Source organism: Neofelis nebulosa, chromosome 7 (assembly GCF_028018385.1).
Source record: "Neofelis nebulosa isolate mNeoNeb1 chromosome 7, mNeoNeb1.pri, whole genome shotgun sequence".
Lineage (NCBI taxonomy): Eukaryota > Metazoa > Chordata > Mammalia > Carnivora > Felidae > Neofelis > Neofelis nebulosa.
The window spans coordinates 145,655,545-145,673,408 of NC_080788.1; the positions used below are offsets into that span (position 1 = coordinate 145,655,545).

Genomic DNA, 17,864 nt, shown 5'->3' on the forward strand with positions numbered 1-17,864 from the left:
TCCTTTTCTTATGTCTGCTTCATTCACTCACAGTTACTTTTTTTTCTGACAAAGTCCAGAAGTCCATTCTTCATGGTCCACTTACCATGTTGATCGCACATCAAAATAGCCCGGTAATTCTCTGCCCGGTCTGTGGTAGCATTGGCCCAGGCGTGACTGGTCTCCCACCACAGGCATGCCTTTGTTTTGCCTTGGCGGTCCATCTTCCATGCATCTGTTTCCCCGGCCTTCTCCGCAAAACTGGCGGCATCGCCTGACTTGTCCTTAGCGGACAACATTTATCTTGTCTGTAAACATTCTCACCCTCTTCAGCCATTTCCACCCCCTCCCCCCACAGTTCATTTCCCTTTTTTTTGGTCCCTTTTATGCCCCCTGTAGTACCCGCTTTCCCGCTCCACCGCCCGGCTTTTCTGTTCTCCATATGTTAGTTTGCAAAAGGAAATGAATCTGTAGGGACCAGCTACTGTTCTGTGTCCACCAGGGGCCCGGGGGGGACTTGTAAGAGCCCTGGTTAATTGTCCAGCCAGTGCCCAGAAATTGGCCTCCTCATTCTTGTGTATCCTGTGGAATCCAGCAGCTAAGAAAGATGTCTGCTGGCGTCCTGCCTGCCCCTTCTGCCCTCAGATTTTATGTGTTATGCGGCACAAAGAGGGAGGAGGCCTTGAGAACTGCCAGAAGTTCTAGTAATGTAACTGTTAGCTGTAGGCTGTTTCCTTCGGGGCTGAGAAAGGGCAGGCGGCCCAAGGGTTTTAAGCTTTTGAGATTCCGAGTTCTCCGAGGTGGACAAGGATGCCGTTCCCGGCGAGGGGCGGATGGATGGGTGTCCGGGTGAGGGGATGCGGACCATGACCGGCTTGGAGGTAGAGTCTCACTCACAGTTACAGAATGAACACAAAGCCCCTGACCCGGCCATCTGTTCTCATCAGTTATGATGTCAACTGAAGGAACAGCTGTTTTCAGATTGGGGTTTATAGCCCAGTGGTTCCCCCAGCAGTAGGACATCAAGGGGCACCTGGATGGCTCAGTCGGTTAAGCATCTGACGCCTGGTTTGGGCGCAGGTCCTGAGCTCACGGTTTATGAGTTTTAAGCCCCACGTTGGGCTCTGTGCTGATGGTGCAGAGCCTGCCTGCAGTTCTTTGTCACTCTCTGCCCCTCCCCCCCCCCCCCCCCCCCCGCTCACTCTCTCTGTCTCTCTCTCAAAATAAATAAACCTAAAAAAATTTTTCAACTTTTGTAAAAAAAAAAAAAAGGACATCATGAGGGTAGCAGTGAGCACTGAGTAAGATACTTGGGACACTTGGGAGTGCAGTTAAGAAATGCCTTTGAGGCTTTTATAGAGGACCCTGCCGCCTTCACTCTCCTGTGTGTTCACTCTCCCGTGTGTCCCCGCGTCCCAGCAGGGGCCAGGGGCTGTTGGTTGAATGGGGCCCGTGCCACGGCACCCCCTCCAGCCAGGGCGGTTGGCCCCAAGTGCTACTGTCGGCCCAGGGATTTTACGTAATCCTGTGGAGTGGGGGTCGTTACTGTGCGCATTCTGGGGACAAGGAAGCTGAAACTGAAAAAGCAATCCCTCCGCCAAGGATACACGTCTAGAAAGCGGCAGAGCCAGGATTTGAGCCCGAGACTCCTGGCTGTAGAGGCCTCCCTCGTGCCGCCTGCCGCCTCCCGCCTCCTCCTCGGGCCCCGTGCCGAGAGCCCGCAGGGCCCTGGGTTTGCGGGACAGCGGGGCCGGCCGCACACCTTCCTGCCCTCTCGGGTCCGCCAGAGGTAGCGGCTTGAGTTGTTTACCTGCGCTCTGATGCTTCCGTCCTTCTTCCTTCTCCTCTCCTCAGGCTGCTTCTGTGCTAGACGTCAGATATGCATCTGCTTCCTGAGAAACTCTGCCAGCTTTGAGCACTTGGTATGGACGCCTGTGTTATCCAGGATATCAGGTATCACACGCCATCACCTAGCCATCTGCGTCACATCTCTGTGGACAAGCAGCTATTACCAAAAAAGGCGTACACTTCCAGTCCTGTGCTGCATCTGCCTTAATCCTGTGCTCGTTCCTCCACGCTGGCGCCACTCCCCAGAGAGTCCCGCCGCATCTCACGCTCTGCCCCGGCGCTGGCGGAGTCTCGTGGCCCGCACGCCTCCCATGACCCCGGGGACCCCTCCCCAGTCGGAGTTCCTGAGCCCCACCCGTGGCAGCTCTGCCCGGTCAGCAGCTTCAAACAGGTAGTCGACTTGGAAGGCACGACTCTGCTCCTGCATGGCCTGCGGTTCCACCTCGTGCATCATGTAATTTTCAGAGTGACTGTGACCTGTCGGCCTTTTAGAAAGTTTCTCTTGTTCTTTTCTGAGGCGTCCACCTAAGCGATATCATGCTTCTTTGGAAATCGCAGGATGCTGGCAGACTGCGTTATAACCTTCGTCGTGCCAAACATCCCGAGACAGCTCCCGTCTCCCCAGACATCGGGTGTAATTATGGTTTGTAAATTTAGCTGGCTCAAATCTCGCCCTTCTCCCTTCCCAGCTGGTAGAAAGCTCATTCACAGCAACTCTCCTTGGACATCAGCTTAGAGGGAATGTGGACTCAACACTTTCTGCCTTCAGCTTTCAGCACTGGAATCCCGGGACAGGTGCCGCTCTGTCTTTCCCGCCCCCCCCTCCCCCCCCCCCCCACCGCCATCCGACTCCAAGAGACGCGGTCCACACCACTGCACCTGGTGCTCGTGCATTTGGAATTGGTGCCTTCTCCTTTTGGCAAACCACGTTATCGACCCGTTTTCTGTTTTAGTGTCTTACTTTAAAGTTTATTGCTTGCCAAAGAGAACATCACTGAGATTAGGAGACAGGGGAGAAATTGCTGCAGATTCTGACAGAGTGCAGATTTTAAATGTCAGGTTAGCTCCATAAAGGGGATTAGAATGGCGGGTGATGGCTTTGTAGAGCCACACGCTGTGTGTTCCCCATCCTGCTGGTACGCCGTGTCACCCCGTACAGCCTTTTGTCCTTCATGTGCTGATGTGACCGTCTAAACTCCATCCTCCCTCTTTTACTATCATAGTACAGGACAGAGAAGTGACCCGTTGGTTGGCTCTAGTAAGACCAAGACGGAAAGAAGCAGTGTGCAAAAGTGGTCTGTAATGCCTTTTGGTTGGACTGGGAACAAGTAAATATTTCTCATAAATGTTCTGAGATTTCCAGAATCACTTAATCTCGTACTGGACTGTGGACCTGCTGCAGGGCTGAGGGACAGACCTCACACTGCCCTCTCGCGTCCCCTGTGTCCCGCCCGCGGTCCGTGCAGCCCGCACTAAATATGTTGAAGGAGCTTTTCTGTCGCCGTAGTTTTGCGTCATTGAAACACTTTTCCTGCTTTCAATACCAAAAAGAAAAAAAAATCCAGATGCTTTAAGGCACAAACAGAATTCGTAAGAATTTAAAATATGCAATTAAAATTTGATGTGTTTTGACTCCCAAGCACCTTGCTTTTTCCCTTTTTTTTTTTTTTTTTTTTTTTTTTTTTTAAAGGCCAGCTGACTGTCTCTTTAGGAAGAGGGTCAGCTAGAAACCTAGACTTTGGAATTGTACATTTTTAGAAATCCGGAGAAAGGTCATTCTCAAGGGGAGCGAAGTGGGACTCTCCTGACTTCGTCATCTTGTCCCTTCCCGGGGTGTCCGTGGGTCAGGTAAGAGCGTGCGAACGGCATGAGAGGAGGCTGGCGCGGGCAGCGCAGTGACACTTAGGAACGACGCGGGGTGTGAGCCTGCTCTGGCTTTGGGAGATGGCAGGGCGAACATGGAGAGGAGGCGGCCTGCAGTTTGCACATCGCTCCCAGGGGACGCTGGGCGAGAAGCGAGGCCGAGGGTTCTCTGTGCTGCTTCTCGGGGCCTCCTTCCTCATAACAGGGCAGCGGCAGGGGTCTCATTCTGCCCGTAGGTCGGAGGCCTGTCCCTCTCTGCACGCCCGGGCCGTTTGCCTGGAGAGCTGGTCCCTTCTGGCAGTGCTCGCTGGCTCGATGGCGCTTCCTCGGAAGCGTGGCGGGCCCCCGTGTGTCTTGCCCCGTGCGCTTACGTGCCGCCGGGCACCGAGCGGTCCCCCGTCCCGAAGGGTCGCTGCTCCGGCTTGGCGGACCACAGCGGCCTGGTCCCTCCACGGAGCAGAGGCATAGCATTCTCATTCGCCTGAGGTTGGAAAGATTAGAAAGGTGGTTGTCTTTGCCTGGCCCCCTTGTAGTTTCATGCCTAAGGTAGCGTTGTGCTTCAGACTGTTCCATTACACTGTCTTTGCGACGATGTTGTAAATGCAAGAAATTACTTCGCTTTAAAAGCCGAGTGATTGATCTTATTTATGTGAAGCCCCCTTTTTAACATATCAAGACTTCGGTGCATAGCAGGTCGTGTTTGGATGTGTAAGGGTCCACAGTGACAGCTGCTTCGGATGCAATGTTCACTTAAGCTTTGTCTTCTTAAAAACGATCAATGTGAATGTCATAATTATATATATATTTTTGTGGGAAATTTCTCCTAAGTATAAGTTATTGTGCAAAATATAGTACCATTGAAGCAAATGATAGTTTAACTTTTAGTTTAGAAATCCTAAAAGATATAAATTGTATTGCATATGCATTAAAAGTTTGTTTTATTTAATTTTATGTAGGTGTGTAAGGCGTTAGGAAAAAATTGTTTTCACTTATCCATTTAAACACCTTGTTACTTGAATATTGTGCTGACTGGTCCGAAACAGTGACCGGTCCTGTAACGTAGCTCTGTTGCCCAACAAGTACAGGCCTCCGTCGTGCTGACCACATACCCACTGTGTGGCCTCAGCACTTCTGTGCCCACCAGGACACCAGTTCCTCAGAAGGGTCTTTGGTAGTTTGGAACCTGTGAGACCCTTCGATAGTCACACACCTCTCTGATGACGACGCGCAACTGCAAACGTTGCTGCGTTTTACGGGCTGATTGCGGAGTCGTCTCCCGTGTGTAAAAGTTCCCTCAGACATCACACGCCACTCTGAGTGTGCTCATCGTCACTTTAAATTTCAACTACGCCCTATTTTTGTCTTTCTAAATATCAGATGTACTATTGGTATACTTGCGTACCAAAACTAAGCCACACAGTGCATTACACTAACTGGATCCCTGCTTCGCGGAGCAAAGGAAAGACGGAGCCCACTCCCGACGAGAGCCTCGCTTCCTCTCTCGTCCGGCCTGTGTCCGAGCCTAGTGACCCAGGAGTCCAGCTTTCAGTATCCAGTGAAACTTTGCTTCGAGTGGACTCAAGGTAGTTAGCTGATCTGAACCTAGTGATCTCGTGCAATGCTCAGAAACAAATCCTCTCTCTGCCACTCCCCGGATCCCCGCAGCTCTTCCCTCACGATAGTAAAGCACAATTGCAGCAATGTTACAATTCAGAAGGAAGGTCAGTGTAGTCTATGCATGTTGTGTGATGATGAGTGTTTACAGTCACCTCCGAAAACTAAAGTTTATACTGGAGTGGATAGTATTCCATTATGTAGACCTATCAACTTTGCTAAGTGCTTTTTAGATTGCTTAAACATTTTTCAAGATTTTAAAAGATGTATAAGGTTAAGTTTGCAAATATAATGGAAATGCTGTATATCTTTTGAAGTGATAAAATCCACGTTGGAATTTTAAAGAAAATATGTTGTAATAATGCTGTTGTAAGTAATATTTTAATGTCTCTTTTTGCCTGTTTTCTATATCAGCACATTCATTGTGGTGAATGTTCATAGCATTATAATTGCTTAGCCATTGAATGATAACATTTGTTAGTGGAGATTGAAAAATTTATTTGTGAAATTCTGCAGAATTCATTTTTCTATTTCTAATATTTGCTGAGGTTAAATAAAAATTTTCAAGCCATTGATGTAATAAAATATGAAAGAAAACCACTTTCTGCACCCTCCACTTTGCACCCAAGCAGAGCCCCGCCCTCAGACGTGGTGGGGTTTTGCACTGGGCCTTGGGGCCTCTGAGTGTCTAAATCCCCCAGAATGGCACCCTGTGGGCACAGCCAGGGATGCCTCTTGTTCTTAGCCTGTAGCTGTCCCTGACAGCTGTCCTAAGGACATCCTGTCCTAAGGTAGGATGATCTTATGCTTGGGACCAAATTGAGGTGCGTGAGTTCATAAAGCTGGCGGCGGTTGGGGGCACCTGGGTGGCTCGGTGGGGTTAAGCGGCCGACTTCCGCTCAGGTCATGATCTCGCAGTTGGTGGGTTCGAGCCCCGCGTGGGGCTCTGTGCTGACGGCTCTGAGCCTGGGGCCCCGCTTCGGATTCTGTGTCTCCCTCTCTCTCTGCCCCTCCCCCACTCCCGCTGTGTCTGTCTCTCTCTCTCAAAATTAAATAAACATTTTTAAAAAAGAACAAAGGTTGGCGGCGGTTGAGGGTTTAAATTTAAAGGTTCAGGGAGAGGACGTTTCTTTCCCCATCGGTGGTTTTTCTGTTTTCAGCGTGACCAGGCTCCACACCTGGATGCAGGCCTCTGCTCGGCCCCGGACTGTGGCAGTGACGAGGTGAGCCCGCCACCTTGGCGCCTCTGGCCCGCGGAGCGTGGACGCAGCTCTGCCCTCGGCCCCTCGGAGTGGTAGGAAGAACACTGGCCGCCTCTGCACTCTCGTTTCTTAGCCAGAACGTAGGACTTGGTTAGAGAACCGCTGTACGAGCCCCACTTCCAAATCCAGTGTTCCCTCGCCGCATTTAGGGTTGCCTGACCCACGGATGGGGCCCTCCACGGTGTGACTCGGCCGGGGTGGAAGGGGCTCCGGGACACTTGTGCGAGTTCCTCGCCTGGCCGCGAGCCTGTGTGGGACACAGGCCGTCTCAGTGGCTGAGACCCGAGGGCGGCACCCGGGAGGGGCGCACAGAGGCTCAGAAGCCTCGGTGTGTGATTTGCAGAGGTGACTCCTACCCCGCACCCCGGGCTCTCCTGCCAGGAGGTGGAGGAAGGGAGACCCGGGGAGTGCAGGCACAGGGGGAGCGGAGGGGAGGGCCGGGCTGAGGAAGGGAGGGAGGTGGCCCACCGCCCGCACGGCTGGGCGTCTGCCGGGACGGCTGCCCGCCCGGCTGCTTGCGCTCGGCCTCTATCGCCTGGGAGGAGTGGTGAGCACCGAGGACAGGAGGCGGAGGGAGTTAGCGCTGTGCGAGGCCTTTCCAGAAGCCGGCCCGGACCACTGTGCGCGTCCGGAAGCGGGGAGACAGGTCATGGGTACCCGCGTGAAGGGGGCTTGACGTGGGCCCAGCTCGTCTCTCGGGCCACGTCCCACATGGCCCCGCTTCGGCAGGTGTACCTGACGGCACCCGAGTGGGAGGCGGTGGGCGGGCAGCCCCTGGTAGCGGGGGTGGGGGTGCCCGTATCCTCCAGAGCTCCGCCTGCGGGCCCCAGTGGCGACCAGCTGGAAACGCTCCCGTCCCTTCTCGCCCCTGCTCCTGTTCCCTGGGATCACGTCCAGAGTCACAGAGCCCACGGACCCTCGTCCCAGTCTCTACTTTCTGGTGCATTCCAGGCCAGGGCGGCACACGAAGGCGGGAAAAACTGCCCGATGCCCGCAACTGTGGCGCGGGCTCGAGCCCTTCTGTAGAAGGGAGAGACCTGGAGAGCACTGGCCGACCTACTCGGCCAGTGGCAGCACCCCTCGAACCCCGGCTTCCCGTGGCCGCCTCCGTGCCGGCTCCATCCGGAGAACGCACGGACCGGCGGCCGGCCTGCTGCTCGCAGGGGCTCGCGGTTCTGTTCCCCAAACCCCCGCGCTCTGTGCCTCCGGGTTCCGTGGACCACGGCCGCGTGCCGACTCCCGGGGGCACGGGGCGTGTGGAACATTCCTACCGGCCGACTCTCTTTCCTTCTCAGCGGAGCTCCGTCCACACTCGCTCCTCCCCGAAGGCGCTCAGCGCGGGGCATCGTCGGGCCGGCGGAGCTCGCGGTGTCCCGGCGGACCCCGGGCCTGGGCGGGATGACAGGTCCTCCGGGGCAGCCTCCCGGGCACACGTTGCCCAGAGCAGGGCCACGGTTGCAGCCAGACCCCGAAGCCACGTCCGGCGACCCCCCCCCCTCCTTCAGCCTGTGCTCCCTGCACCGTGTCCCCCGCCTGGGCCCCGTTGGCACCTGTGGCCTGACCGCGCTCGCCCCGGCTCCGCTCCTGGGTCCTCCTGGGTCCGTCGGCATCCGGGACATCCCTCCCTGCTCCTTCGCCCGGGTTCTCCTCCGTGGCGTCCGCACCGCTGCGTATCTGGTCACCGCACCGGAAGCCCCGAATTCCCCCTCGGCGTCCCCTTCCTGCCCCCAGTGGCCAGTGACCGCCCGAGCCCTTTCCAGCCACTCGTCTTGACCCGGCGCCCCCTTCCGCTCCCGTCACACTCCCCGTCCCCCAAGCGCAGCAGGGCTCCGGCTCAGGACCGGCCATTTGCCTTCTAGAGAAACACGCTGCACTCACGTGCCACGTGACACTCCTGCGACAGGGACGTTTCCGCGTGCTTTGCTCTGCCGCAGGGCCGCCCCCTTCCTCCTGGCACCCGCCCGCACCACGTTCACCTCTCTGGGCTGCGACGAAATGACTGAGAGTTGTTATTCTATGCTTTGAAACAGGTAAACGGCGCTTCCGTTCCCTCCCCGGGCAGCCGCAGTTACCCGTTCCCGGCACGTCCTTCCCGGGAGATTTCCTCTCCACGCACGCGTGCAAAGAGCCTTCTTCTGTGCAAGTAACACGCCCCGCACCCTGTCGCGCACCTTGCTGTTCTGACTCGACACCACTACCTTGGTCTTTCTCCACCAGCACGGCCGCGTCCAGTTGGTTTGCACCTCCGTTGGCTTCACGGTCCCCTGCTTATGACCGATGATTTGTTTCTACTGCCCTCAGTCACTGGTCACCGACCGGCATAACCCGGTGATGTAGCCACTGTAGCCGTGGCATGGATATCTAGGATGGGGATTTCTGGGTCAAAAGACCTGTCTATTCTCACACTTGACCCTGATTGTCTTGTGGAGACGTAGCACCGTCCTGCACTTCTGTCCCCCTTCCTGACACTGTGGCAACCAAGCGCTCGATCTGAGGTGTTTGCTGAGCTCTTCAGGGCGCTCAGGTTGTCAGAGAGTCCCGCCTGGGGCTGGGCAGGCGCTCGCGTTGGGCCCGAGGAGAAGCTTGGCTGCAGGGTCCGCTGATTCCCCCGCACAGACTCGGTTTTGTTATTTCGTGTGCGGTGGCTCATGGCACTTAATCGATTGAAAATAAATTTAGCAGCAATTAAGTCGCATATTGTGGATAATCATGTGTAGCAAGTTGTGGGTCTTAGTAATGATTGCTTAATACATTGAAGGTTGCCTTGCCCCCCAGAGTATGCGTTATTTGATTAATGCTCGTAGCAGCCTTCGGGGCGGGACTTGCCGGGTCATTCGGCCGGCTGGGAGGCGGTGGGTGGCCCTTGACACGGAATCCCTCACGGGGCCTCCACGGCTGCTGGAAAGTGGGCTGGGCTGGGGCCGACTGGGGTGCGCCTCTTCAGTTGGGTCACAGCCTCGCCCGCCCTCCCGAGCCTCCGTGCAGCCCCCAAGGCCGTCCTGCATTAGAGGCCCAAGGGCCACTGCTGGGATGTCCCGTGAGCGAGGCCTGCGACCCGGGGGGAGCCACCGGGAGACCTCGGGAGTGACCCAGGGAGGCCAAAGGACTGTGCAGATGAGCCCAGCCCGACCCACAGGATCGTGAGCTAGTGGAAGGACCGCTGTCCAAAGCCCCCAAACGTGGGAGTGGTTTGTTGCCAGCAGCAGACGCTGGGACGTGGGGAGGGTGTGGGGGAAGGTTCAGGCTGCCGAACGGGGCTGGGCACCGGGCTCTTGGCACCTGGGCGCTGCCTGGAGCCGTGGCGGCGGCTCTCGGAGGCAGGGTCACAGGCCCTTCCGGCAGGAAGCCGCAGGCTGCTGGATCCTGCCTTCCGGGGCGTCCCCGTCTCTAGCTCCGCGGCTGGCAGTGGGGAGTCCCCGGCGCTGGCGGCCCCTGGCGCCGTTCTTCCGGGACCCCGGAGCCAGGCGGCGGCGTGACTCCAGCCCAGAACGGACTGAGCCTATTTGCCGGGGGAAGGCGGCTGCTGGGGCTTCCTTGGCCGTTGCTCTCAACAGCCTTCTAGACTCAAGTCTGGGCCCTGCTGGTTGACCGCCTTTCTCATTAAGGAGATTCGGACTTGAAATGCTTTCCCTCCCCTCCTCCCCCCTCTTTCCTTCTGCTCCCCTTCTCCTCGCCGTCCTGCTCCAGCCTATGTTCGGCTGGAGCATCTTCCAGCTCGTGAAGCCAGATCATTCCAGGCTAGAAATGGGGGGGGCTCGGATCCTGTCCCCGAATCACCGTGACCTTAGGCAAGCTTTAGTCCCTAGCATTTTCTTCCTCTCCGTCAGGACAGGGGGACATTCCCTATTTCTTTGGGTGACCTGGTGGGGAGGTGGCCACCCAGCTGCCTCCCCTGCTAACCTGGGATGGGGTGCAGGGCAGGATGAGGCCGGGGAGCATCCCCAGTCTTTCTGGGAGTAGCCAGTAGGACTGAGGTCCCTACAGGCCTGTTCAAGCCAAGTGCCAAGAGCCAGCTTGCTCCGCACGGCCCTGAGGCACCTCCGGGCCCAGCAGCAGGATGGACAGTGGAGCTTGGGCCACCTTAGAGGCAGCCAGCCTGGATGGAGCCCGAGCCACAGTCCCTGCTCTGCTGATGAGCTCGGGGGAGCCATTCAGCCACTGGGAACCGCAGGAACAGCGCCTGGGGTGCGTCTGCTTGTCAGCTAGTCCTTCCTGGTGCCCGCAGCGCAGCCCTGGGAGAGAGACTGAGGAAGACCAGAGAGGTTCCTGCCCTCAAGGAGCATCCTGTCGCAGAGACACGGAAGTGGGGGCAGCTACACGACCAGGACAACCACCGGCTTCCCGCGATGAGACGAGGTGGCTAGGCTGGGACCGGCCAGAAGGGAACCACGGGGCTCGTCCCGGCTCAGCCCAGAGCCTGCTTGCCTGCGTGGCATCCAGGAAGGCCTCGGCAGCAGCTTTGGCTTGACTTCAGGAGACGGAGCCTGTCCTGCCAGGAGCGTGAGCCATCCGTGAGCCGGGTTCGAGTTGCTGAATGGGTCGAAGGCTTTGAGCAGTGGGGAGACAGCCCTGGACGTGAGGCATGAAGGACGTGAGGCACCCTAGCTGGTGCAGCATGACCTAGGCTGGAATGTGGACCTGCCCTTTCTTTTTTAATTTTTTTTATTATTATTTTTAACGTTTATTCATTTTTGAGAGACAGATAGGGAGGGGCAGAGAGAGGGGGAGACACAGAATCCGAAGCAGGCTCCAGGCTCTAAGCTGTCAGCACAGAGCCCGACGTGGGGCTCAAACTCACGAACCACAAGATCATGACCTGAGCTGAAGTCTGACGCTTAACTGACTGAGCCATGCAGGTGGCCCTGGACCTGCCCTTTCTTACGTCCCCACCCCAGAGCCAGGCTTGTGGTCCCTGAATGCTATTTCCCAGTGAAAGGAACCAGAGATCTTTGGAGAAGTGGCTGGTTTCAGATCTGGGAGGAAGAGTACAAGTTTTGTGCCATGGCTCAAAGCAGCACCCAGAAAATAATGGGGTTGTATCTAAGTAACTGGAAGATGGGGCGCCTGGGTGGCTCGGTCGGCTGAGCGTCCGACTTCAGCTCAGGTCATGATCTCACAGTCTGTGAGTTCGAGCCCCGCATCAGGCTCTGTGCTGACAGCTCGGAGCCTGGAGCCTGCTTCGGATTCTGTGTCTCCCTCTCTCTTTGCTCCAACCACCCCCCCCCCCTTGCGATCTCTCTCTTGTCTCAAAAATAAAAACGTTAAAAAAAATTTTCATGAAGTATCTGGAAGCCAACATAAAAGGCCTCTCACTGGCTTCACATGGACCAGTTTGCCATCAAAAGCATAATGACTGATTAAAACGCAGCAAATAGAAGAATCCAGAAGTTCATAACGATAATACAACACCCCGTGATCACATCTGGACACTAGAGGGTATCACGTGTATTCAACTTTCCCATCCAAACTATTTCAGGACACTCGAAATCACTGGGGACAAAAATTCCTTGCAGAAGAATCCCAGCTAATCCACACAGAAGGACATGAAAATTACTAATTTGCAGCCTATTATGAAATCAGGGACGTAATCACAGATCATCAATGGCTGCTAAAACCATCAAGCAGACGGCTTGGCAGAGAATTGGTGACAGATCGGGCTGAACCGGAGGCTACCAATAACCTCCACGTGAAAAGCCCGCAGCTCGGAGAAGGCTGTGGGAAGCAGAGCCGGAAGCAGCAGGAATCTGTCTCCACCTAGACAGCAACTGCGCCAGCCCAACCTGCCCGATGTCATTATTTTGGAAATCTGGAGCCTACTGCCTTGCGACTTCCAGGGCAAGTCTTTGGCAATAAATTATGACGATAGGCCATCAGTTTCAGCTCACAGCATCGTAGCCGATGTCCAGCTCCGTGGCAGGCTGCCGTGTGCCGGTTCCTGGAGCTGCCTGTGGGAGCAAGAGCCCCGCCCTCCAAACACCCAGATCTGTGTTCTGACGGCGCAGGCGCAGAGGCAGGCAGGCATTATTGCCACAGGCCCCTCCCCCTCAACTGAAGCAGCCTCCAGGGGACAGACGGGGCCCGTGTCTTTCTTACCACCTCCCCTCCCCCCATGTACCTCGATTCCCCTTTGGGATCTAGGCATTGGAGACTAGGACATTCAAAGGCAACTGCATATAGAGGACATTAGAAAGTCACTGCACCTGCCCAGGGAAAGGTGCAGGCTCAGGAAGTGTCCACGGAAGCCTTGAGTTTGCGCCTCAGGCCGATCCTTGGCATGGGGTCGCCTACAATAGAATAAGAGAAAAACAACAGCAAGAGCAGACCTGGGGGGGGTGGGGGGGTGGGGAGGGATCTAATCACCACAGTTATCACATGATTAGATTCAAATGTCCCGTTTCCAATAACAAAAACACAAAGCTACAAAGAAATGGTCCGTTCAAAGGGAGAAATAAGCCGACAGAAACTGTCCCCGAGGACGCCAGACCTCCCGGACAAAGAGTTTAAAACAACGTCTTAGGGCACCTGGGTGGCTGAGTTGGTTAACTGTCCGACTCTTGATCTCAGCTCACATCTTGATCTCTGGGTCCTGAGTTCAAGCCCCATGTTGGACTCCACATTGGGCACGGAAGCCTACTTTAAGAAAATGAAACAACTGTCTTAAAGATGCCCAGGGTGGGGGCGGGGGTGGGCACCTGGCTGGCTCAGTGGGTGGAGTGTTTGACTCTGGATCTTTGGGTTCTGGGTTCAAGACCAACATTGCATGCAGAGATAACTTAAAATCTCTAGGGGCACCTGGGTGGCTCGTCAGTTAAGTGTCCAACTTAAGCTTAGGTCATGATCTCACAATTTGTGTGTTCGAGCCCTGCATCGGGCTCTACAATTCACAGCTTGGAGCCTGTTTGGGATTCTCTCTATCTCTCAAAATATATAAACTAAAAATAAATATTTAAAATAAAAATAAAAGATGCTGAAGGAACTAAAGGAAGATGAGGAAAACGTCAAGGAAATAATGTATTAAATGGAAGTCACAATAAAGAGATAGAAAACATACAAAGAAACAAAAACAAAAAAACCTCCAAAGCTGAAACAATTCACTGGAGGGATGGACAGCAGACTGGGCAGGCAGGAGAATCAGCGAATTTAAAGATCAGATCATTGAAATGACTGAATCCGAGATCAGGAAGAAAAAAGATCGACATAAAGTGAACAGAACCTGAGGGGCCATTCAATAAACAAACGTACAGACTGTGGGAGTCTCAGGAGGAAGAGAGGGTGGCAAGAGATTCTTTGAAGAATAAGGACCAAAAATTTCCCAAGTTTTATGAGAGATACAAATATAAACAATCAGTAAAATAGTGATATAATATATAGTAAAATAAGAAGGGAATATATTCCACCACAAAAAATCAAATAAACACAAAAGAAGAGACTAATGCAAGAAATGAAGGACAAAAGCCTATAAGGAATATAGAAAACAAATAACAAGGTGATGGAAGTAAGTCCTTCGTTATCAGTATTTAAATGGAAATGGATTAAACTCTCCAGTCAAAAGACAGAGATTGGCAGAATGGGTTTTAAAAAAATGACTCACTCTATGCTGTCTAGAAAAGCCTTAGCTGAGATCTAAAGATACAAACAGGTTGAAAGTGAAAAGATAAAAAAAGATGGTCTGTGAAAATAGTAACCAGAACAGAGCAGGGTGGTTCCACCAACATCAAACAAAAGAGACTTTGTTTTTATTATCTATCTATAAAAGATTTTATTTTATTTTTTAAAAGTCTAGACCTTTTTTTTTTTGAGAAAGAGAGAGAAAGCACAAGTGAGCGAGGGGCAGAGAGAGGGGGAGAGAGAAAAGGAGAGAATCCCACGCAGGCTCCGTGCCGTCCCATAGTGGGGCTCGAGCTCATGAACCATGAGATGATGACCTGAGCTGAAGTCAGATGCTTAACCAATTGAGCCATCTAGGTGCCCCAAAAGACTTTATTTTTAAGTCATCTCCACACCCAACATGGGGCCTGAACTCATGACCCTGAGATCAAGAGTTGCATGTTTCACCAACAGATCCAGCCAGGTGCCCCCAAACAGCACACTTTTAAACATTCAGTGGATCAAAGAAGATCACAAGGGAAATTGGAGCATACTCAGAGATAGATGAAAACACAATGTAGCAAAACTAGGCTAAGGGGAAAGTTTATAAATGCTTGCTTAAAAAGCCAACAGATAAACATAGGGGAAGGGATGGAAAAATAAGATAAAAACAGAGGGAGGCAAATCATAGGAGACTCTTAAATACAGAGACAAGCTGAGGGTTGCTGGAGGGGAGGTGGGGGGTTAAATGGGTGATGCGCATTAAGGAGGGCACTTGCTGGGATGAGCACTGGGTGTCATATGTAAGACAGGAATCACTGAAGCCAAGACTGCACTGTATGTTAACTAGCATGAATTTAAATCAGAAAAAAACAAAACAAAACAAAACAAAAAAACTCTAACTTTATGACTTAAGGAACTGGCTAGAAAGAAAACAAACTAAACTCAAAGCCAGCAGAAAGAAGGAAATAATAAAGACTAGAGCAGAGGTAAATTAAATACAAGATAGAAAAATAAGAGAGAAAATCAATGAAACCAAAAGTTGGGCCTTTGAAAAGATCAACAAAATGGACAAACTTTTTGCTGGATTAAGGAGAAGACTCAACTTCCTAAAATCAGAAACGAAAGTATGGGCATTACTGCTGATTCTACAAAAATAAGGATTATAAGAGAGTAGTATGAAGAACTACATGCCAATAAATGGGATAACCTAAATAAAAATGGACAAATTTCTATCAACACAAAACCTACCAAGACTAAGTCATGAAAAAATAGAAAATCCAAATAGAGCTCTACAGAGTAAGGACAGTAATGAGAAAAATCTCCTAACAAAGAAAAGCCCTGGACCTAATGGCTTCACCAGTGACTTCTACATTTAAAGAATTAACACCAATACTTCCAAAACCTTTCCCAAAAAATTGAGGGAACACTCCCTAACTCATTTTATGAGACCAGCATTGTCCTAATACCAAAGCTAGAGAAAGACACAACAAGAAAAGCTACCTGCAGACCAATATCTCTTATGAACACTGATGCAAAAATCCTCAACAAAATATTAGCAAACTGAACTCAGCAGCATATTAAAAGGATTATACACCATGACCAGTGGGGATTTATGCCCAGAATGCAAGGATGGTTCAACATTGGAAAAGTGATCGTGTAATTCATCACATTAACAGAATGAAAGGACAAAAACATATGATCATCTTAATGCCGAGAAAACATTTGACAAAATTCAACACCTTTTCATGGTAAAAAACGCTCAACAAACTAGTAATAGAAGGAATCTAAATCAATATAATAAGTGCCATATATGAAGATCCCACAGGGAACATCATACTCAGTGGTCAAAGGTTGAAAGTGTTTCCTGTAAGAGCAGGAAGAAGGCAAATATGCAAGCTTTCACCACTTCCATTCAACACAAAACTGGAAGACCTAGCCAGAGCAATAAGGCAAGAAAAGGAAATAACAGTAATCCAAATTGGAAAAGAAGAAGTAAAATCATCGTTGTTCATGGATGATACAATCTTACATGCAGAGAGTCCTAAAGATTCCACAAAGATACCATTAGCACTAATAAATCAGTGAAGTAGCAGGATACAAATCAACACACGGAAATCAGTTGCATTTTTCTACACAAACAACGAACAGTCTGAAATGAAATTAAGAAAACAATTTGCAGTGGCATCAAAGAGAATAAAATACGGGGCGCCTGGGTGGCGCAGTCGGTTAAGCGTCCGACTTCAGCCAGGTCACGATCTCGCGGTCCGTGAGTTCGAGCCCCGCGTCAGGCTCTGGGCTGATGGCTCGGAGCCTGGAGCCCGTTTCCGATTCTGTGTCTCCCTCTCTCTCTGCCCCTCCCCCGTTCATGCTCTGTCTCTCTCTGTCCCAAAAATAAATAAAAAACGTTGAAAAAAAAAATTTTTAAAGAGAATAAAATACTGAAGAATAAACTTAATCAGGGGCGCCTGAGTGGCTCAATCGGTCAAGTGTCTGACTTCAGCTCAGGTCATGACCTCATGGTTCGTGAGTTTGAGCCCCATGTTGGGCTCTGTGCAGACAGCTCAGAGCCTGGAGCCTGCTTCGGATTCTGTCTCCCTCTCTCTGCCCCTTCACTGGCTTCCTCTCCCTCTCCCTCTCCCTCTCCCTCTCCCTCTCCCTCTCCCTCTCCCTCTCCCTCTCCCTCTCTCTGTCTCTCTCAAAAATAAATAAACATTAAAAAAATTAAAAAAAAGAATAAACGTAACCAAAGAGAGAATAGACTTGTACACTAAAAGCTACCAAACATTACTGCAAGAAACTAAGGAAGACAGATAAATGCAAAGATATCCCATGTTCACGGATTGGAAGGCATAATATTGTTAAGATGTCAATACTCAGCCAGACGCAGTAGGGGCTGTGTGTGGGAGCGGATAGGCTCTTCTGTCCACAAGGAGAAGATGCGGGTAGAAAGCTGTCCTGCCTCATGGACCTGCTCAGCTGTCTGAGGGCTGTCCCAGCTCTGCTGCCCTTGCAACTCCACCTCCTAGAGGTCAGTCCCTGGACACCAGAACTCTAGGACTTAATATATTTAATTGTTTTTTTCCTTCACTAAGCCAGGTTTCTTAACAGTGGCGCTACTGGCATTTAAAAAATTTGACAAATGTATATATTGTGAAACAATCACAACCGTAAAGATAACACATCCCTCACTTCACGAGATCTACCCACTGAACAAATTTCAGTTGTACAACACAGCATTCTTAACTATAGTCACCAGGCTGTACGTGAGACCCCCAGAAACATATTAACCTTATAACGGAGACTCTGTACCCTTTGACCAATGTCTCCCCCCTCCCCACCCATTAGACTCAACGCATCACCCTAGACCTGCCCTTGTGCCCTGCTTTCTGGCCCTTGTTCCCTTGCATTGCCTCGTCCTGTGCTCGTGGATTCCGGTGTGCTACAGTAGCTGCTTCTGGACTCCTGCTGCTCCAGACTCTGTCCCCTTCCCTTCAGCCTGGGGGCTGCACTGTAGCTGCTGAAGCACAGGACACAGCAGGATCTTCTCAGCAGCCACGACTGTGCAGCCTGCAGCCACGACAGGTGTCAGTGGCCACCATGCGCTCCAGCCAATGCATCTGAAGATGTGTCACGAGACTGAGCAGATCCGTTTGTCTTGACGCTGTGGCTGAGTTGCCAAGCAAGTTTTGCCCCTGGCTCTATTTTCCT

General features: G+C 52.2%; 1 protein-coding gene across 7 annotated transcripts in view; it reads left to right on the forward strand.

Moving 5' to 3' along the window:
* RCOR1 (REST corepressor 1) overlaps nt 1–9,261 on the forward strand; it is a 128,488-nt gene extending 119,227 nt beyond the window's left edge. For 2 of the 7 annotated variants that reach the window (XM_058740336.1, XM_058740337.1), the window contains 2 exons: nt 6,465–6,527; nt 7,862–9,261. In XM_058740336.1, the coding sequence (XP_058596319.1) occupies nt 6,465–6,527; nt 7,862–8,425 (627 nt within the window). In that variant the 3' untranslated portion in view covers nt 8,426–9,261. Of the gene's footprint in view, nt 1–1,833; nt 5,905–6,464; nt 6,528–7,861 lie in introns of those variants that run through there. The other 5 variants (XR_009264829.1, XM_058740338.1, XM_058740340.1 and 2 more) reach the window with 5 other exon arrangements.
* Nucleotides 9,262–17,864: the final 8,603 nt, after the last annotated feature.